Source organism: Tachyglossus aculeatus, chromosome 9 (assembly GCF_015852505.1).
Source record: "Tachyglossus aculeatus isolate mTacAcu1 chromosome 9, mTacAcu1.pri, whole genome shotgun sequence".
Taxonomy (NCBI): Eukaryota; Metazoa; Chordata; class Mammalia; order Monotremata; family Tachyglossidae; genus Tachyglossus; species Tachyglossus aculeatus.
Genome location: NC_052074.1, coordinates 61,653,217 through 61,675,722, shown reverse-complemented (window position 1 = coordinate 61,675,722; position 22,506 = coordinate 61,653,217). Strand labels below are relative to the sequence as shown.

General features: G+C 42.1%; 1 protein-coding gene across 7 annotated transcripts in view; it reads left to right on the top strand.

The window, feature by feature from the left end:
- The window catches only part of PDE1A (phosphodiesterase 1A), a 213,518-nt gene that overhangs the window by 156,369 nt on the left and 34,643 nt on the right, over window positions 1–22,506 (top strand). For all 7 annotated transcript variants that reach the window (XM_038751271.1, XM_038751270.1, XM_038751267.1 and 4 more), the window contains 5 exons: window positions 5,732–5,914; window positions 8,929–8,995; window positions 13,561–13,677; window positions 14,612–14,752; window positions 19,816–19,916. In XM_038751271.1, the coding sequence (XP_038607199.1) occupies window positions 5,732–5,914; window positions 8,929–8,995; window positions 13,561–13,677; window positions 14,612–14,752; window positions 19,816–19,916 (609 nt within the window). The remainder of the gene's footprint in view (window positions 1–5,731; window positions 5,915–8,928; window positions 8,996–13,560; window positions 13,678–14,611; window positions 14,753–19,815; window positions 19,917–22,506) is intronic.

Sequence of the window (22,506 nt, the reverse complement as noted above, 5' to 3'; positions counted from 1 at the left end):
CTGTCACTGCTGTTACCACCTCAGTTGATACCCCAAGAGAAGCAGTGTGGCCTAGTGGATAGAAATCAGGAGACCTGGGTTCTAATCCTGACTCCACCACTTGCCTGCTGTCTGCCCTGAGGCAAGTCACTTCTCTGGGCCTCAGCTACCTCATCTGTCAAACGGGGGATTAAATCCTCCTCCCTCCTTCCTGGGCTGTGAACCTTGCGGAGGACAGGGACTGCGTCCAACCTGATAACCTTGTATCGACCCCAACGCTTAGGACGGCACATGGAACATGGTGAATTCTAATCCTGGCTCTGCCAGTTGCTCATTGTGTGACCTTGGGCAAGTCACTTAAATTCTCAGTGCCTCAGTTTCCTCAACTGCAAAATGGGGATTAAATTGTATTCCCTGCTACTTAGAAGGTGAGCTCCGTGTGGGACAGGGACTGTGTCCAACCTGTTAAACTTGTACCGACCCAGACTGAGCCCCCTTTTTTCCTCTCCTCCTCCCCATGCCCCCCGCCCTACCTCCTTCCCCTCCCCACTGCACCTGTATATATATTTGTACAGATTTATTACTCAATTTATTTTACTTGTACATATTTACTATTCTATTAATTTTGTTAATGATTTGCATCTAGCTTTATTTCTATTTATTCTGATGACTTGAAACTTGCCAATATGTTTTGTTTTGCTGTCTGTCTCCCCCTTTTAGATTGTGAGCCCGTTGTTGGGTAGGGACCATCTCTATATGTTGCCAACTTGTACTTCCTAAGCACTTAGAACAGTGCCCTGCACACAGTAAGTGCTCAATAAATACAATTGAATGACCCCAGTCGACCTCAGCACTTAGAATAGTGCTTGACACATAGTAAGTGCTTAACAAATACTATTAAAAAATGATGATGATGAAGATAATGCTACTACTACTAGCAATAATACTACTAATAATGATGATGATAATAATAATCCTCAGGTCACCTAGCTGGAGAGGACAGGGGAGACAAGTAGCACATAGCTCTTCTTAAAAAGTCACCAGCACCGATTTTCCCCTATGTTCTTCTCTGCAATTGGGTCTTCTACCTTAGCCCCGGATTGTGTGGAGGTCTATATGATTAATGTCCCGTTCTATGCCCCATGACCACCTCTTTTAGAAAAGGAAATAAATCAGTGAGGGAAATATGTTTATATCCTTCTTTCCCCCTTCAGAAAGTTGATTATTCAGAAATCAGCCTTGAGATTGCCAATTTAGCAGCCAGAACTGTCCAGGGAGGCAAGGTTTTTTACATCAGGAAGGAGTTAGTCTCTCATTTGCATTTTAGATAACTTCTCTGCCCTGTGGGGCTTTGTGCTTCTCTAGTAAACATTTCACACTTCTCTAAGTAAGAGTTTCTCACTTTCATCTTAAGTGACTCACAGGCTTCCTGCTAAGTGATAGCTGCCCTTGTTCCTTCCTAACCCCAACTGGATCTTTCTTTCTCCTTGCCTGTGACTGCACAATGGGAGACAGGAGAGAGAACAAGGACAACGTATTTGGAAGAAAACGCTAGGTGCTGGGCAAAGAAAATGTCCAAAGGAAGCCAGGAGGCACAGCAGTGACCGAAATGGGCAGGCTGACATTGGGGTTTCTAGGATAGGCCAGAAGCACAGGTAATTGTGGGGAAGATTCAATAAGCTCCTTGTGGGCAGGGAACATGTATACCAACTCTGTTGTACTATACTGTCCCAAGCGCTTAATTAATTAATTAATTCAATCGTATTTAATGAGCGCTTACTGTGTGCAGAGCACTATACTAAGTGCTTGGGAAAGTACAATACAACAATAAACAGACACATTCCCTACCCACATTCCCTAAGGAGAAATTTACTTCATGAAAACAATCTTCTGCTTTTGTATCACTTCCTAAGGTCTTCAAGGCCTGAGAAGAGAATGTTTATGTTGAACGAGGAGTTGTATTGATGAAATTCCCTGCTATCGTTTCTCTACCTAAGGCCTTCAAGGCCTGAAAAGAGAATTTTTAAGAAGGAGAAAATGGCTTCATGAAAAACTCTCCCGATGTTCTGTCTAAGGTCTTCAAGGCCTGCAGAGAAAATATATGAGCTGGAAAAGGAGCCATTTGCTTCATGTAGAAATAAATCACCCGCGCCAGGCACCAGCAGCATGGGAGTCGAGGGTGGAGACTCAAGTTTACTGTGTGGAAGGAGGCAATGGTAAACTGGATTTTTACCAAGAAAAAAATGGATTTTTACCGAGAAAACTCCATGGATACACTGCCAGAATGATTGCCAATGAAGGTGGGGCATTCTGGGAGAGATGTATCCGTGGCATCGCTGGGTCGGAGACGACTCACGGCATAAGACAAGACAAGGGGAGAACTAGAGATTGTGGTTCTATGAGCCCTGAGGAAAAGCTCTACCAACCAACAGCTTCAAACACCCCTGGGAATGTGTCTCTAGGCTGTACGCTCATTGTGGGCAGGGAATGTGTCTGTTTATTGTTGTATTGTACTCTCCCAAGCTCTAAGTACAGTGCTCTGCACACAGTAAGCACTCAATCAGTATGATTGAAGGAAGAAGGAAAGGTCTCCCACAAGGTTCTGGAGACCTGAGGAAGGTTCTAGAGAGGGTCACGATATCAGGAAAGATAGCCAGGAAATCTTGGTTGGTTTGTGATGTCATCAGAATCTTAAGGATCATTCTAATAGACCACATTAGTTTCCCCAGAATGCATCAAGCACACAGGTACCAATAATTTCAGGAGTAATTCTGTTTTCAATTTTGAGAGGGTTTCTGCTGCAGAACAGTTCCAACCAGTTTCTAAAGTGTTTTTCCCATTTTTTTTTCCAATTTTATATCTTTTTTGTTTTTTAGCCTTAAGCTGTTTTTCCGTTTTGCCGTAAGGTAAGGTATTTTGACAAGCAGTAGAGTTACTCTTCGTAACCTCTGTTTCTCACCCACGGAGTCTGACTACGACAATCTGCCGTTGGGAGAAATGATCGGCTCTATCTGTATTCTCTTTATATTTCCTGATCTGTTTTTCCTTATCATCCTTCTCTTTTCCCATTCTATACTCCTTACCCAAAAATGGCTTTCAGGGGTCACTTTGGCTTTATCTACCGTCTTTCTGTTACATGTGTTACTTTGTGGTTGACCCTGGATTGAATTTAAAATGAGACTAAATCTTTGAGACTGTAAATGAGACTGTAATCTCCTTGTGGGCGGGGAATCATCATCATCATCAATCACATTTATTGAGCACTTACTGTGTGCAGAGGACTGTACTAAGCGCTTGGGAAGTACAAGTTGGCAACATATAGAGACAGTCCCTGGAATGTGTCTACCAACTTCACTGCATTGTACTCTCCCAAGCACTTAGTAAAGTGCTTCTTACACAGTAAGCTCTCAATAAATAGGATCAATTGATTGATTACCGGAATGCTGGGCTTAGGATAGCCAATGGAATTTTTTTAAATCAGATTTTGCTGATTTAGGAGAGTCAAAGTTATCCATGCAGCAAGCCCAAATGATATGAAATATTAGTGATTAGTGTATTATTATAATACCATAATAATTGTGGTGTTAAGCACTTACTATGTTCCAGGTACTGTTCTAAGTGGTGGGATAGATACAAGATAATCAGATTGGTCACAGTCCCTGTCTCACTTAGGGCTCACAGTCTTCATCCCCACGTTAAAGATGAAGTAACTGAAGCACAGAGAAGCAAAGTGACTTGCCCAAGGTCACACCACAGACAAGCGGCAGAGCTGGGATTAGAACCCAGGTCCTGCTGATTACCAGGCCCATGTTCTATCCACTAGCTTCTCTGCTACCCTGCTATTTGTGGCCAGAGAACAAGTCTACCAACTCTATCATGTTGTACACTCCCAAGCTCTTAATAAAGTGTTCTGCACACCCTAAGTGCTCAATAAATACAATTGATTGATTAATTGGATTAAAAAAACTGATGGGAGCCCAAAGCTTGCCAAAACTGCATAGGGGGACAAAATGTTACCATGATGAGATATGTTTTAATTGGGAAACATGGGGTATTTAGGAAATCTTTTGATTGCATTTTTTTTGGAAGCTCCAGTTGCTGAGAAGACCAAAATAGTTCTCCAAGGCAGGAATTAATGATTCATAGAGAACCACCTGAATCATTAAGAAAACTTCAGAAACCTTAAAAGCTGATCTTTGAATGAGCTGTATGTAAGGAATCAATCTAACTCTAACTTGCCGAATATGACAATTCTCTTAATATAACGGAGATAGTTTTGGACTTGGATTTGGCTTTGGGTTCTACTGTTTGCTACAGCAATTTATCAATCAATCATATTTGTTGAGCTCTTACTGTGTGCAGCACGCTGTACTAAGCGCTTGGGATAGTGCAGTATAACAGAGTGGTAGACACTTTTCCTACCAACAATGAGTTTATAGTCAAGTGAGCTTCCACTGATATAGAACAGGCAAAGATTAACTCAAAATTTGGAAAGCAGATGGAAACTTCTTTTTTCTTTTTTTTAATAGTGTGTTTTAAGTGCTTACTATGTACTTAGCGCTGGGGTAGATAAAAGCTAATCAGATTGGATACGTCCATGTCCCACTTAAGGCTCACAGTCTTAATCCCCATTTTACAGTTGAGGTAACAAGCCCAGAGAAGTGACTTGACTTGCCCAAGGTCACACAGGAGGCAATTGGTGGAGCCAGGTTTAGAACCCAAGCCCTTTTGATTCCTAGACCCATGCTTTATCCAGTAGGCCACACTGCTTCCCACACTTCTGAGGAAATCGCCAGTTGGGTCCAGAAGGGGAGACAGGGGTTGGGGCAAAAAGAGAGGAAATGATTCCAAGGGAAGACATGGAGAGACAAGAGCCTTATAGCGTGGCTCGGTGGAAAGGGCTTGGGCTTGGGAGTCAGAGGTCATGGGTTCAAATCCCAGCTCCAGCTGTGTGACTTTGGGCAAGTCACTTAACTTCTCTGGACCTCAGTTACTTCATCTGTAAAATGGGGATTAAGACTGTGAGCCCCACGTGGGACAACTTGATCACGTTGTAACCTCCCCAGCACGTAGAACAGTGCTTTGCACATAGTAAGCGCTTAATAAATATTATTATTGTCTGTTAACATTTGGCCTGCTTCTTATCTTCCCACCCAAACCCTGTCCTCCCCTTGACTTGCCCATCACTGTAGATGGCACATACCATCCTTCCTGTCTCACAAGCCCATACCATTGGCATTATCCTTGCCTCCTCTCTCTCATTCAACCCACATCATCATCATCAATCAATCGTATTTATTGAGCGCTTACTATGTGCAGAGCACTGTACTAAGCGCTTGGGAAGTACAAATTGGCAACATATAGAGACAGTCCCTACCCAACAGTGGGCTCACAGTCTAAAATATTCAATCAATCACTAAATCTTGTCTATCCCACCTTCACAACATCGCTAAAATCTGCCCTTTCCTCTCCATCCAAACTGCTTCCACGGTAATACAATCCCTCATCCTGTCCCGCCTGGATTACTGCATCAGCCTTCTTGCTGACCTCCCAGCCTTCTGTCTCACCCCAGTCCATGCTTCACTCTGCTGCCCGGATCATTTTTCTACAAAAACGTTCAGGACACATCTCCTCCATCCTCAAAAAACTCCAGTAGTCACTCCAGGGGACAGGGTGAGGGGTGGGGAGGGTTTAGATGGGAGTAAGTCAACGTCAGCTCTACTCAGTCCATCTTTCCCAACCACTCTTCCAGGAAACTCTTGGACACCGAAGATGAGCTTTCCGATATCCAGTCCGATTCAGTCCCGCTGGAAGTCCGAGACTGGCTGGCCTCAACGTTCACAAGGAAAATGGGAATGGCGAAAAAGAAAACTGAGGAGAAGCCAAAGTTCCGAAGCATCGTGCATGCCGTGCAGGCGGGGATTTTTGTGGAAAGGTGAGTGCGCTTCCAGCTATGAATTTAGAAACAAGTTTAAGAAACCCCTTAATGAATGATTACGGCCGCCTCCTTTGGAGGACGTTGCAGGCTTCAGAACAAGTCAATCATATCTGCAGCAGAAAGGAAATGTTCACACCATTTGACTTCAAGGTAATTGAACCGTGTTTAAGAGGTCAACAAAAATTGTCACTATTTCTAGCTTTTCACTTTCATTATTTTGGGAATATTCATTAACTTCAAAATTCTTAAAGGCAGAAAATTAGGTATATCGATAAATAGCTAATAAATTAGAGGTCTAAATATAGAGGCATATCCATTTTTAAGAGAGCAAGACAGGAGAATGTTAATATTATTACATTTGTTAAGCACTAACTATCAATCAATCAGTGGTATTTATTGACCACGTACTATACGCAGAGCACTGTACTAAACTCCTGGTAGAGTACAATACGTGTCAAGAACCATTTAAGCACTGGAGTAAATACAAGTTAATCAGGTCTGACAGAGCTCCATCCCACATGAGGCTCACATTTTAAGTAGGAGAAAGAACAGGTATTAAATCCCCATTTTACAGTTGAGGAAACAGGCACAGAGAAGTTAGGTGACTTGCCCAAGGCCACAGAGCAGGCAAAGAAGAGCAGAATTAGAACCCAGTTCCTCTGACTTTCAGGCCTGTGCTCTTTCCAGTAGGCCAAGCTGCTTTCCACAGCTGATTGTCTTCCATTACCTAACTCTCTGGTGAAAAACTTGCTCAACAGATAGATGGATGGATGGTTGGATAAATAGATATATAAACAGACATAAATCCATGCAAAAGAGACATCCTGTGATTCTGTGTTGCTTGGAGTGCAGATTTTCCCTTTGGATTTTTGAAGAGGTTTTGTTCCTATTTGATGGGGACAGATTTGAGAGACTCCTGGAATTATCCAGAGTAAATAGGGATTGGAAGCAAGGTGACTTACCTCTCTCTCTTTCTCCTAAGCTAGTTTTCAGATGGCTTTGAGAGTTTCTGAAAAACTGCGGATCTTGATTCAGGTCGGCAAGTTTCCTTCTTTACTTGTGGATGGTGATGAGCAAGGGAAGTCTCCTTCTAGAGTGGAAGCTCTTTGTGAACAGGGAGAAGCAGCTTGGCCCAGTGGATACAGCCCGGGCCTGGGAATAAGAAGGTCATGGTTTCTAATCCTAGCTCCGTCACTTGTCTGCTGTGTGGCTTTGGCAACTCACTTCACTACTCGGTGCCTCAGTTACCTCATCAGCAAAATAGCGATGGAGACTGTGAGCCCCACGTGGGACAGGGATTGTGTTTGACCTGATATCTACCCCAGTGCTTAGTACAGCGCCTGGCATATAGTAAGTGCTTAACAAATACTGCAATTATTATCATTATTATTATTAACAGGTCTACCAAGACTGCTATAGTTTTCCCCCTCTACTACTTATTTAGCGCAGTACTCTGCACACAGTAAATGCGCAATAAATACTATTGATTGATCAATCGTGAACAAATTTCAGAACTTTCCTGGCTGACCAGAGGCTTTGGAAGCTTTTTCAGAGAGACTTTGGAGCTGGAGGTATCAGTTGACTTTCCTTCAGTGATTCGTTTAAATATCTCCATCTTTGGTGCACTGTTCTCCAGGATAGCTTTACAGACGAATTTCTAAATAACAGGTCCACTCTAATTGATCTTTAGCAAATCGGTGTTTGTTTTTAAAAGGTTACTGCGCCCAAATTCTGAAAGGAAAAGGAAATGAGACTATTTCAGCCCTTTATTTCTAGTTTGTAAATATGGATAGATATCTCAGAGCTCCTGATCACACACTACCAAATTATATTGTGGAGGGAAATAGCAAGGTTTAATCCAGACGTATTGTTTTCCATAAAAGAAGGGGTTGATATTATTTCTGTGAGTTTTAAAATGACACACACCACTGGACTCTCACCACTCTACCCAGAGTACGTTGGAGATGATTTCTAACCAACAGAAATTCAAACGTAAGGTCAAAGTTGTAATGTGCTTCTGTAGAGAGGGCTAGGTGACTGAAAACAAACATTAAGGAGCTCAAACAATCAATGAGAGGAGTAGCATGGTCTAGTGGAAAGAGCATGGGCCTGGGAGTAAGAGGTTCTGGGTTCTAATCCCACCTCTGCCAGAGGCCTGCTCTGTGGCCTGGGGCAAGTCACTTAACTTTCCTGTGCTTCAGTTTCCTCATCTTTAAAATGGGAATTTAATACCTGTTCTCCCTCCATTTCAGACTGTGAATCCCATATGGGAAATGGATTGTGTCTGATCTGACTAACTTGTATCTACCCCAGATCTTAGAACAGTGCTTGACACATAGTAAGCACTTAACAGATATCATCATAAATAAATAGCATTCACCGAGCACTTGCTCTGTGCAGAGCACTATATTAAATTTTCTACCGAGTCCGGTAGATTTACGAAAAATGATTCCTGCACTCAGATTTTGCACACTATAAATATGCTGGTTGTCAATGCTATGCAGTGGTGTGATGACTTTTTAAAAGACGTGGGAGAAAACAATCCAAACAAAAGGCTTTCATGAATTGTCAAGCTAGTAAGACAGGAAAACAACATCATTATTTTTCCCTCCATGTACGTGAACTGACAAGCTGCCCTGACTCTTTCATGGTCCAAAGTGGCCTGGGTTTTTTTTTTTTACTTTTTCAAAATAACTGAATAAATGAAAATATCACCATTCCCATATAATTTAGATTTAATTGGTTATGTACTCTTGACCGATTCTTTGGAACTTTATTTGGAAAGATGACTGTAGTAAATACTGGAAAAGTTTGTGATGAACAAAGAGCAATTGATCAGTCGGGGGTATGTTTGGGGGATCAGTGGGGGGAACATTTGCTGTGTGCACAGCATTGTACTCAGCGCTTGGGAGAGTACAATATAGCAGAGTTGGCAGGTACGTTCCCTGCCCACAATTAGTAAGATGGAAAAGCAGGTCAAGCATGGAAATAACAATTTGTTTGTCTTTTAGGATGTACCGAAGAACTTCCAACATGGCCGGCTTGGCCTACCCAGCAGCTGTGATAGTCACGTTGAAGGTGAAATAAGTTCAGTTATTTTATATATCAAAGATATCTGCTCCATAGTGAGTACATTTTTCAAACCAAATTGAGGGTGTTGGGAAAAAGAAAGCTGAATCTCCTTGCTGAGGTGTGGAAAATCAAGTTTTTAAACTCAGATGGCAATGCTGTATTCTAAATTAGATGTCGGCAGGGAATTAGGCCTAAAATATGAATGGTCTGATGTGAAATTTACTGTTTTTTATCCTCTCCTTCTCTGTGAAAGCACAAATTATAAGAAAGTATTAGCTTGCCCAATGGAAGAATTACTCACGGTAGTAAACTCTGGCATATAAATAATCGATGGATGAAAAGTTCAATGAGTAAATCACTGGTTGGTACACGTTTCACTGAAGAAATAATTTGAGGGTGTAGTTTCCAGTGACTTTTTTTTATCATCTTAGCAAAGGTGTCAAAAAATACATGAAGGAGAATGTACATTTCCTAGCCACCAGATTAAAATCACTGGTCCTGGATGGTCCTAAGATTTCTGTCGCAACACAGGGAGGTGACATTTAATTCATCGACTCATTCCATGCTGATGACTTAGCTGTTAGACCATTGCTCACTTGTTGCCCGAAGATGAATTCTGAATTATATAGAGCAGAAATGAAAGAAAATGACAGCTACAGTCTAAATATGCTTTCAGGCATTAGATCATTAAGAAGCACCTACAATTATCCAAAGTTAATTTAAGGGGATTTTGATATCAGATGTTCATGTTTTATGGTCTACCATTAGTTTGGAGACTTCTTCTCTTCTTTAGACAGGGCTCTAAAGAATCCTCAAAGGAGTTATTGTCCCATCCCATTTCCTTGGAAAGTCTGTCGGGAGGAATGCTCATTTGTCTTGTTTTTGTGGGAGACTAACCCCAATTCTTCACTGGAACAGGGGCAGAGGAAGCAGGACAGTGACCCTTGCCCCCTATTCTCAAAGCTCGAATCTGCTCTGAAACCATCGGCCACTACTATTATGAAGATAATTATCTTGCTCCGGACTGCAATTAGCCCAACTTGTCCCTCCCAACTGCTTAAAAACCTTGGCATCATTCATTCATTCATTCATTCAATCGTATTTATTGAGCACTTACTGTGTGCAGAGCACTGTACTAAGCACTTGGGAAGTACAAGTTGGTAACATAAACATTAACATAAGCTCAGAAACATAAGCTCACCACTAGACTGTAAGCTTGTCGTGGGCAGGAGATGTGTCCATTTATTTTTATATTTCACTCTTCCAAGTGCTGAGTTCAGTGCTCTAAGCACAGTGAGCTCTCAATAAATACGATTGAATTAATAAATATTTTTTTCTCATGACTCAGGTTCACTAAGGTTTAGCTCATTTCAATTGCCATAAGGTTCCTCAGTCAATCAATCGATCATATTTATTGAGCACATGCTATGCGCAGAGTTGGTAGGTTTACAGTCTGGACATCTTTCATTCATTCTTTCATTCATTTGTATTGTGAGCATTTACTGTGTGTAGAGCACTGGATTACGCCCTTGGGAGAGTACAATATAACAATAAACAGGCACATTCCCTACCCACAACAAGCTTGCCGTTCAACAGTCTTGCAAAGAGTCTTCTACCTCTTTGCAATCCTCTGAAGCCATGGGAATCCCCAATGTCCACCAGAAACGTCTCCAGGGTAGAAGCTGAATTTTAGGATTGTGGGATTGCAACTGGAGCATCCCTCTCCCCTCCCCTAGCTACCTCAGCTTGCTTCATATGATTGGTAGATGTTCTGAGTCAATCGATGGTATTTATTGAGCACCTACTGTGTGCAGAACACTATGCTAAGCACTTGGAAGAGTATGCTATAATTTATTTATTTATATTATTGTCTGTCTCCCCCCTCTAGGCTGTAAGTTCTTTGTGGACAGGGAATGTGTTTACTGTTGTATTGTAGTCTCTCCCAAGCGCTTAGCTCAGTGCTCCACACACAGTAAGTGCTCAATAAATACAATTGAATGACTACAATACAACAGAATCAGCAGGCACTGTTCTCTGCCCAGAAGGAGCTTAATGAATCAGATCCCATCTGCAGGAAACAATCAGTCATTAGCTTTAAATAAACCCTCTCAGTTGGGTAGAAGATGCTTAAATGGGGGTTGCTTAGGTACACCCATAATCCAGTCAAACACACCTGAGGCAGTTAGCATCCCTGTCCCATTCCCCTCATAGGCAGCTTCTCTATCCATGCAGTAGAAGAGAAAGTTGGGCTTCTTTTTATGAGACAATGCACAGATGTATAGTCTAAGCATGAGACTATGTGTAGTCTTCCTGAATCAAATTTCACCTCCTCTTGCCTTATTGTTTTGCCATCTCGACCCTAAAGGCTCTCTGGAAATAGTGAAATTCTAAACCAGGGATTTTCAGCAGAAGCTTCAGCATATCAAAAAAAAAAAAAACCATAGTATCCCATGTCTCGGCATAGCAAAGAAAACAGTGCAGAACATTTAGTCCGGCCACTAAATATCATTTTTTTTCAATCCTGACCTCTTTCTAGACAATCAGCTAGTTATAAATAAAAAGGGGTTCTCCTCATTACTCACCCCACAACTATTTATTTGCTGGGTGTTGGGGGGAGAAATTCTAATGAGGCTAAAGTAGTGATGCAAAGAGTTTGGGAAGTTTGAAGAGTTTGCCTTCTAAAAATAAAAAGCAGGAACCCACACAAACTCAGGAGTGTTGTCTAATAAAAATATATGGTCTGCAAGTGAAGAGACTTTTCATGTTTTACTGGGCTTTTGGTCATTTTCAGGTTTGTAAGGTTCTGTATTTTTTTTAAGACTGTTAAATGTGGGGACAATGACAAGTGGGAGGATGAGGGACAAAATGTCATAATTACCATATTAACTAGAAAAAGGGGAAATGGAGGCGATAGAAAAGTATCTAACAGTAGAGAGAAGGCAGAATCCAACTCTAAATACCATCCGACGGCATAGTTTCTTGTTTTGCACTGATTCATTAATTCATTCAATCACTCAGTCATCATTTAATTTTTCATTTCTGCCTTCATTTGTTCCTATTTACTGAACACTAAGTGTGGGCTGTGCATTGTAGTGTGTACCTTCTCTGTGCAGAGTGGGGTTCCAAATGTTAGGGAACATGCAATAAGGGTAGAAGACACAGACCCTAGCTTCAAGAAGAGGTATTTATTGAGTGCTTAGGGGGTGCAGGACACTGCACTAAGTGCTTGGGAGAGTACGATACAAGGGATTTGGTAGCCATGATCCTTGCCCTCGAGAAGCTTACAGTGCAGCAGAGGAGTTTCCAGCCTAGAAGAGACATTTTAAGAGACTGTTCTAAGGGGCAGATACAATTTAATTAGGTTGGACAGAGCCCCTGTCTTGCATGAGACTCTCAGTCTTAGTTGAAGGGAGAACAAGAGAGCTGAGGCACAGAGAAGTTAAGTAACTTGGCCAATGTCACACAGCAAACAATCAGCAGAGTGGGGATTAGAACCCAGGTTCTCAGACTCCAAGGCCTGTGCTCTTTCCAGTAGGGCCTCCAGTTTCTTATTATTTACTCAGTTCCCTTAATCTGGGGGAAGAGTAACCCCCTTTTCCTCTTTCAAAACTCAGCTTTAGAGTTTTCAGAAGTTCATGCGGCAGTGAGTGACAACGAATTCATGTTTGGCTCTGTTTTTGAGAGGAAGTTAGCTCAGTCAGAAGTTCATGCAGCTACTTTTCACTTCCAGGGCTTCGCTCCTCACCGTTCTCTGTTTTATTTTTCTATGCCTGTCCTTTATTTTCATTTTCTTGTTAACTGGATATCATGTCTTACCATTTCCTTTGTCTTCCACACAAATTTTCCATCATTCAATCTCCTTCACTGAGATGACAAACAGATCATTTTTTCACGGGGCACTCCTTTAACTGAAATGGTAATACTGCAAGACAAGCATGAGTGAAATTTATTTAATGTTACTTATTGGCTACTGGACTTTGGAGATGGTTTTCCTTATCCATTCTTTCGTTCTAGTAACCGGGATGTTGTTTATTATTTAATTGCTGACTTGAGTTTCTTCCCTGACTATAAGTCTTTACCCTCTAGAAATAAAACATTTCAGAATAAGTAAGATTAGAGGAGGAAATGACAGGTTTTTTTTGTTTTCTGTTGAACTTACTATTACAATACCAGTCAAGCTTACAATTCAAAATGCAGAATTGGGAGAAAAATACTTCTATTTTTAATTACAATGAAAAGTAAAATAACAGGACACCTTTATAACTGAGTGCAGAAGAAATGGAGTGGTACCCAAGAAATCCACAAGCCCAAACATTTTCTTGAGTTTTCCTTCCACTGAGTTTGTTGCACTGAGATGTTTGAACATTACTAGGTGCATCTCAATAGTACCTAAATCATGTTTCTCCCACCCCATCATAAAATCCTTTACTGACAATTTCAGTCCATCGGGGGTATTTATTGTGTGCTTACTGTGTGTAGAGCACTATACAATGGAGTTAGTAGACAGAAGCCCTGTCCCCAAGGAGCAGGATGAAATTCAGTACAAATGTGTGATGCTTTTCCTTTTACAGGACGTTGACAAATGGTCTTTCAACGTGTTTGCCCTTAATGATGCAAGCGGGGAACACAGCCTGAAATTCATGATGTATGAACTCTTCACCAGATATGACCTTATTAGCCGTTTCAAGGTCAGAACGCTTAACCCAACCTGGAAAGCAAAATAGAACTAGCTGTGTGACTAAGAATGGAAAATGCAAGCTCTTGAATTGTTGCAGGGCGTTTGATTTTCTTCATGGCCCTAGTTCTGAATTTCATATTCCTTTGTTAAAATAAAAATCTTTGGCACTTTAACTGCTTCATACTAGACTAGATTACATTAGAGGTACTAATTTGCTGAACATTTGTAAAAAACAAAGGACACTATTGAGCTACTTCCAGGAGACCAGTGGCAGACCTGGGATTAAAACGCAGATATCTGGACTCCAAGCATCATGCTCTTTAACAAGGTCGCCCAGGAACTCTCAGCTGCTGCCTCTTAGTTTATAAGGGATAGAGACTCCGTAATCTGATTATTTTGTTTCTCTCCCATCATTTATCACAGTGCTTTGGCACCTAATGATGCCCCAACTACTCTTCTGAATACACGATCAGGTATATAGGACAGAGTTTGAGGGGAATGTGGGAGAAGCCCACTGTGGAAAATCCTGGGGTTGACCTCCTTTCCCCCTCCCCCTGCTCTAGGCTGCCTCAGTGGGCATTGGGAGTCAGAAGGACTTGGGGTCTAATTCCAGCTCTGCCACATCTCTGCTGCATGACCTTGGGCAAGTCACTTCACTTCTCCATGCCTCAGTTCCCTCATCTGTAAAAATGGGGATTAAGCCTGGGAGCCCCAGGTGCGACAGGGGCTGTGTCCAACCCGATTTGCTTGTATCCACCCCAGCGCTTAGAACAAGTACCTGATACACAGTAAACATTTTAAAATTACCACAGTTATGAATTATTATTGTGGATTTGTGGGTGATGACATTCCCTCAGACAGCTGGTGAGGGGGATGGGATCTTTACAGCTTCATTTCAGGGGTGCATCAGGCTCTCCCTTCACGTTAACATTTGCTTTTCCCAGATTCCTGTGTCCTGCCTAATTTCATTTGCAGAAGCTCTGGAAGTTGGCTACAGCAAGTTCAAAAATCCATACCACAACCTGGTCCACGCGGCGGATGTCACCCAGACCGTCCATTACATCTTGCTTCACACAGGTCTAATGGTAAGAACGGCCTTGAATGTGGGCAATTGGGGAAGGTTTCCAAGCTCCCATTTTTCTGAGCACTTTGGATCTCGATCCTTAATTGTTCTCAATCTAGGGTTCCAACTCTCAAGCCCAGCCGGGTACCTACAAACGCACTCGGGTGCCTTTCTTGTTGTCAAATAACTCTGCTCCGATTTGATAGCGAGAGGATTACGTAGGCATGAGTATTACTTTGCTGGTTGTTGAGTATTCACTGCATGTGACAACGCATCATCACTGATACACATTTTGATAGGGTCCTTGTCTTTTGCGGTGCGACTAACATTCTCAGACTTCAATACTCCAATAAACGGATAGAAGTACCACGGAATCATTTGCCTTAGAATCTTCCTTTGGAAGAGGACCGGTTCCCTGAGCTATTGAATTTGAAAATCATGAATAGAGAGGACTATGTTTCTTTTCCATAAGACATTTGTCACTCTTTTCCCTTGAATAAATCCCTAAGGAAATGCTTCCCCCATTGCTATATCACTTTAAGCGAATCTGATTTCTGCATTTTACAAGTGAGGAAAGGGCTACAAAATAGTAATGATTATATTGTACTCTCCCAAGCACCTAGTATAGTGCCCTGCATGCAGCAAGTGCTCAGTTAATACGATTGATTGATTGATAATGTCAAACGTTTGCCAGTTAACTACTTTAATAAATCATTAAGGCTTTTCAATGAAATGCATCAAAGTCTTTCATACCTGTACTTTGCATGTCTGAAGGAAATTTCACCTGAAATTATATGGTGCATTTTTGTTAAATAGGACTTAACTGTCAAAGTTTCATCATGGAACATTTTCCACATGATTCGATGAGCATGAAATTATCGTAAAAGGAATGAAATTATCTCTTGACAACTACAAATGCTGTTAGTTATGCTTGAGAAAATTTCCTTGGCTTCTGGCAGCATCTGTTCAGCTATTTCTCTGACTCAAGCATCATTGCGACGTGAGCGTTTCTTTATAAGGGGCTTATTTTGATGGATAGCTGTTTTTTTCACTTTTCAACTTAGAAATGAAATATTTAAGGAAAAAATATGTAGGTGTCCTTGCTGTGGGCAAGTGTGACTGATTAAGAACTACGTGTGATCAACAATTAAGTGCTAAAGCCTTACTGAAGACACATCTCTTCCAAGAGGCCTTCTCTGACTAAGCCCTCCTTTCCTTTTCTCCCACTCATGTCTGTGTCACCCTGACTTGCTCCCTTTATTTACAATCCCCAGCCCCACAGCACCTATGAGCATATCTGTAATTTATTCATTTATAATCCCATCTGTTTCTGCCTCTAAATTGTACCCTCACTGTGGGCAGGGAATGTGTCTGTTTATAGTTGTATTGCACTCTCCCCAGTCCTCTCGACACAGTAAGCGCACAATAAATATGACTGACTGACTGATAAAAATTCTTTCCTGCACTATTAATTTAATTTAATTTTAATTTTATAGTATTTATTAAGCACTATGTGTCAGACACTGTACTAAGTGCTGGGGTAGATACAGATTGTTTACCCCAGAGCCTGGCTCTGTTTTCATTTCTCCTTCTTGATGCTCCAGGACAGTTACCTGGATTGTCATGTGCTAAGCTAACCTGTCTTTTTTTCCCATTTCTCAACCATGCATTGCTGGGCTTCATCATTTGAGGTTTCCCTTCACTCTATCCTCAAAACGTATCTTCTCACCACCCTGCTTGCTCATTCATCATTTTGTTTTTCATTCAGTCATATTTACTGAGCATTATCTGTGTGCAAAGCACTGTACTTACTGCTTGGGAGAGTACAATAGAACAACAAACAGGCACAGTACTGCTCACATTGAGGTCACAGTCTAGAGGACTGAATCGCAATAGTGCAGTTACTTGGGAATCAGGTCATTGTCCACTCTCCTTACAGGTTGAGAAGCAGCGTGGCTCAGTGGAAAGAGCATGGGCTTTGGAGTCAGAGGTCATGGGTTCAAATCCCTGCTCTGCCAATTGTCAGCTATGTTACTTTGGGCAAGTCACTTCACTTCTCTCAGTTACCTCACCTGTAAAATGGGGATTAAGACTGTGAGCCCCCCCCCCCCCGTGGGACAACCTGATCACCTCGTAACCTCCCCAGCACTTAGAACAGTGCTTTGCACATAGTAAGCGTTTAATAAATGCCATCATTATTATTATTATTGGTTCAGACCAGGGAAGGAGGCGGTGTGTCAACCAAAGGTCTGGATGCTGGTAGTTGGACTGCATTTCAGGATCTTGCTGTTTGTGATTTTGTTTTGCCGTTTGAGAGGCAGTCAGTTCTACGAGGCAGGGGTTTGGTTCTCAATCAATCAATCGATCCTATTTATTGGGTGCATACTGTATGCAGAGGACTGTGCTAAGTGCTTGGCAGAGCACGATATAACCATATAGCAGAGTTCATAGACATGTTCCCTGCCCACAGTGAGCTTTGGATTCTCACATTAAAGAAAGGCTTATGCCCCCAACAGTGCTCTGCACACAGTAAGTGCTCAATAAATTTGATTGAATGAATGAACTGCTGCTTCTAACATCACATTACATTTTGTCATCGTTGGAAGATTGTTCTCTAATTTCATACCTGCATTGGGACCGCCACTTAAGTGGCATTAATGGAACTGTGCTAGACGTCGAAGGTGGGGTGTATGGTGGGTCCTGATCTGATAGCCATTAAGAAGTTGGGATGCCACAGTTGCTCTATCTACTCTCAGTTTGATCAAATCTTGATGGCATGGTGTTAGCAATTTCTTTGAGCCACCTAAAAGACATATTAGTGTGATTATTTATTGAATATCTATTGGGTGCAGAGTGTTTGGGAGAGGACAGTACAGTAAAAATAATAATAATAATAATGATAATTATGGAATTTGTTAAGCACTTACTATGTGCCAGGCATTGTACTAAGAGCTGGGATGGATACAAGGATATCAGGTTGGACAGTCCCTGTCCCAAATGGGACTCACGGTCTGAATCCCCATTTTACAGATGAGGGAACTGAGGCCCAGAGAAGTGAAGTTACTTGCCCAAGATCACACAGCAGACAAGCGGTAGAGCTGGGATTAGAACCCAGGTCCTTTGACTCCTAGGCCTGTGCTCTTTCCATTAGGTCATGCTATTATTATTATTTATCATCATCATCATGACCGTCCTCTCCCAAGTGCTTACTTCAGAGCTCAACCCGCAGTAAGTGCTCAATAAATACAGAATGGTATGCTAAATAAATCTGGAAGCAGAATGGTCGAGTGGATAGCACATCAGCAAATTCATTAATTCATTAATTCATTGAATCCTATTTATTGAGCACTTAATGTGTGCAGAGCATTGTACTAAGCACTTGGGAGCAAATGATTGTCCCATTTTGTGGTTGATGGGTACCTCTTCTCTAGAGGGATAATCACCAACAGAGGAGGCGGTGAGGCAAAGTGGAATATGATTGCCTCATAAGAAATGTACAATTCTTTGTAAGAGACAATTTAGCCTTACACTGGGTGCTTAAAAGAAGATTTAGGGGATGTCTGCATCAAGATGGCATTTGAGGCTTTCTCTATAAGCTCTCTTCCCCAGAAATCCAACTAAGAGCTGTGGTGACTCATATAACCTGTCATGAAGTTATTTGACGGTTTTGAGAAGTGGAGAGAAGTAGAGAAAGGCATTTTTGAAAAATGATCTAGCTATGAGAGTGAAGAAAGGATGGGAGAGGTGGGGAGACTGAAGGCAGGGAGAGCAGTGAAGAGACTGACATTGTAGTTTGACAAGCAAATGACCGGCTGATGATTGTTTGGGTACAGAGGAAGGAGAAGGTCTGGGAAATGTTGAGGTTAAACTGGGAGGATTCAGTGATGGATTGAATGTGAGAGTTGAAAGACAGTGAGGAGTCAAGGATAATACCAAGGTTACAGTTACCTCAACTGTAAAAAATGGAGATTAAATCATACTCCCTTCCTGTTCAATCTGTGAGCCTCATGTCGGGTAGGGAATGTGTCCGGCCTGATGATCTTGTGTTCATCCCAGTTTAGAACAATGCTTGATCACATGGTAAGCACTGAATAGATATTCTAATTCTCCTTCTCCTTCTCATTAAGTCACTTAACTTCTCTGTTCCTCAGTTACCTCATCTGTAAAATGGGAATTAAAACTGTGAACCCTATATGGGGCAGGCATTGTGCCCAACCCGATTTGCTTGTATCCACCCCAGCGCTTAGTCATAGTAATAATAATAATAATAATAATGGCATTTGTTAAGCACTTACTATGTGCAAAGCACTGTTCTAAGCACTGGGGAGGATATAAGGTGATCAGGTTGTCCCACGTAGGGCTCACAGTCTTCATCCCCATTTTACAGATGAGGTAACTGAGGCTCAGAGAAGTGAAATGACTTGCCCAAAGTCACACAGCTGACAGTTGGTGGAGCCAGGATTCAAACCCATGACCTTTGACTCCCAAGCCCCGGCTCTTTCCACTGAGCCATGCTGCTTCAGTGCCTGAAACATAGCAAGTACTTTCCAAATACCACAATTATTATTATTGTTATTTTCTTTCTCCTTCTCCTCCTCTTCTTGCTTCTCCTTCTCTAACGGGGAGACAGGCAATGTTAGGGAGTTAATGAAGAATGAGGAGAATAAAAAAGCCAAAATTGAGCCTAAGAACCACACAGTTGAATGCTGAAGAGAGGAAGAAACAAAGGAAACTGAGAATGAGCAGAAGGAAAGGGAAGAAGAAAAACAGAAGAGAAGCCTGTCTGTACAGCCAAGGTCATACTGAGTCTCAAGGAGAAGAGTGTGTCTGTGCTAGTCACCATAAATGGCATTTCCATGTTGGATAATACAGTTCCAACACCACAGTTTTGGTTCAAAATTTATATCTCATTTAATTTCTCTCATAAATGTGTCCGATAAGTATCCGGGATAGGAAGGGAGAAACGTTTCCGGAACTCGAGAGCTAATCCCTTTTTCCCAATGTGATGAAACGAGCTCCTTTATTGGTTTAGTCGTAGCTCAGCCACTGTACAAAATATGATTGAACATTGCTTTTATTCCCCAGCACTGGCTCTCCGAACTGGAAATTTTAGCCATGGTCTTTGCAGCTGCTATCCATGATTATGAGCACACGGGAACTACGAACAACTTTCATATCCAGACCCGGTAAGATTTCTGTGACTACCCGCTCTGGGGAATGTTACAGCATTTAAAAATCAAACTCCCCTAACCATTAGAAACTAGACTTTTGGCCAATCACTCCTCGGCACCGTGTAATCCTGTGAGGTCCCAGGGTAGGCTGCTGAAAGTGGGTTTGTAAGTGGAAAAGGCTTAGTACGGTGTTTGAGCTTACACGTCTTGCCAACTACATGCAAAGTGTCCGCGGTCATTCTACGGGCACACATGGAAGCAAAGAAGTAGGGAATAATTCTTCTGTCTTTCCCCAAACATTTACATACATCTAATTTGAAATTAGGCTAGTTATTTCCACAGGATTGAGCCTTAGTAAATGGGGGCCCTAAACCTAAAGGAAAGCGCAGATTAAAGGAAATTGTTGACCCTACAGCCCATCTTTGAGGTGAGCTCTTTTAAACACATCCTCCTCATATCATATCATGTCCAGAATATCCTCACGAAACAACTGAGGAAGAGAGTCACGGTCCTTCTGCGTTTTGAGTCAGGATCAGTAGCACTTACTGAATGATTTCCTCACATGGGGAACTTGGCTTGGTGTCCAGAGGCACAGAAGAAACCAAAGAGACCATCCCTGCCCCTAAGGATCATAGGGATGGGGCAGAGGGCTTCCTGTTGCATCAGGTGGCATCAGCGAAGGTTATATTCCCTACCTTCCACCACTCTGGGAGTTGTGGGAAGAGGGAAAACAGAGACTGTTTTCTCAGAGATAATGATGATAATAATAATAAAGATAATTGAGGCATTCATTAGGTGATTACTATGTGTCCGGCACTGTACCAAGCGCTGGGAGGGCTACAAGATAATCAGGTCCCACATAGGGCTCGTCGTCTCAGTAGCGGGGAGAACAAGTAGTGAATTCCCATTGTTCAGATAAGAGAACTGAATTGAGGCACAGAGAAGTGAAGTGACTTGCCCAAGGTCACACAGCAGACAGTGGAAGAGCTGGGATTAGAATCCAGGTCCTTTTGATTCCCAGGCCGGGGCTCTTTTGACCAGCCCACACCAGGCATCACCGTGTGCTACTAGAAACACTCTTGCAAATTTTCCATCCATCATTCAATCAGTTAATATTTATTGAGGGCTTACGGTGTGCAGAGCACTGTACTAAGTGCTTGGGAGAGAACATTAGAGTTGGACACAATCTCTGCCGCCCGAAAACTTACATTCTAGCAGGGGAGATAACCACTGAAGTTATTTCAAATCAGAGTCATTTTAATCACATTTTCCTCTTCTGATTGAGAGGAGGAGGAAAAGCAACAAACCTTTTTAATGTCCGACTCAGAGAGTATTTGGAAAGTGGGTTTGGAAGTTAACACTGGAAAAATGTAAAGACCAGAAAAGACTCTCCCATCTTCACTGGCTGAAGAAAAACACAGAGCTGTGCATTTCCGTGGAACTGGGGTCTCTTCAGAGTTCTGTTCTTTTCTGAGAAGTGAAAACGACTGCAACAATCCCTAGGAAAACAGCAGTTTATTTTCAGCAGCCCAGTAGATTTACGATAAATGACATCTCTGCTCTTTCTCCCCAACTAAATCTGTCCCTTCAAAGTCATCTCTGCTTGTTTCTGAAAGGAATACAGAGTGACATTTGGAATCACACCACATCATAACCCCGACTAAAACTGCCACGGCTAGTTATATGTGGTTCATCCGTCTCTGCCGGAAAATAACGTGATTCGCCAATCCCAGATTTTCCCATGATGTCAAGGAGAGACTGGAAATATACCCAGACCTATTACTTGGGAAGGATTTATTTAATTCTCCATTAGACAAACGATATATGTTTGCTTTATTATAAGTGCTCGATCTCCAGACCTCCGCTTCCGCATTTATTCCGGGCCTTTTTGGACTCTCTACTCAACTCTCTTCTCTTGCTGTACCTTGCAAGCCACATTTTCAAGTCTACCATCTCCCACTCTGCCCTGCTATCCCCACCTGAATCCCTCCATCAATGTCAGACCTCCAACCCCTGGTTCTGGATCGCTGTTACTCCACTCCCAAGCTCAGCATCACAGTAATCGAGGCCCCAAACCATCCTCAGCCTCTTTGGATTCTTCTGTGCTTGCTGTCTTTCCACCCTTAGGATCCCTACTTTTTTATGGTATTTGTCAAGTGCTTCCTATGTGTCAGGCACAGTACTAAGCACTGGGGTAGATTCAAGCTACTCGAGTTGGACACAGTCTATGTCCCACATGGGATTCACAGGTATCAATACACAGCTCTTTCCTCTTTTGGTTATTGATGACTATAATTGTGGCATTTGTTAAGTGCTTACTATGTGCCCAGCACTTTACTAAACTCTGGGATAGCTACAAGATAATCGGGTCCCACATGGGACTTATAGTCTCTCTAGGAGGGATAGCTGAGTATGAATCCCCATTTTGCAGATAAGGGAACTGAACTGAGGCCCAGATAAGGAAAGTGACTTGCCCACGGTCACACAGCAGAAAAGTGGCAAAGTCAGGATTAGAATTCAGGTCCTTCTGAGTCCCAGACCCTTGCTCTACCCACTAGGCTGCTCTGCTTCTTTCTCATCAATTCCCATGCCCATGTCTCTCATC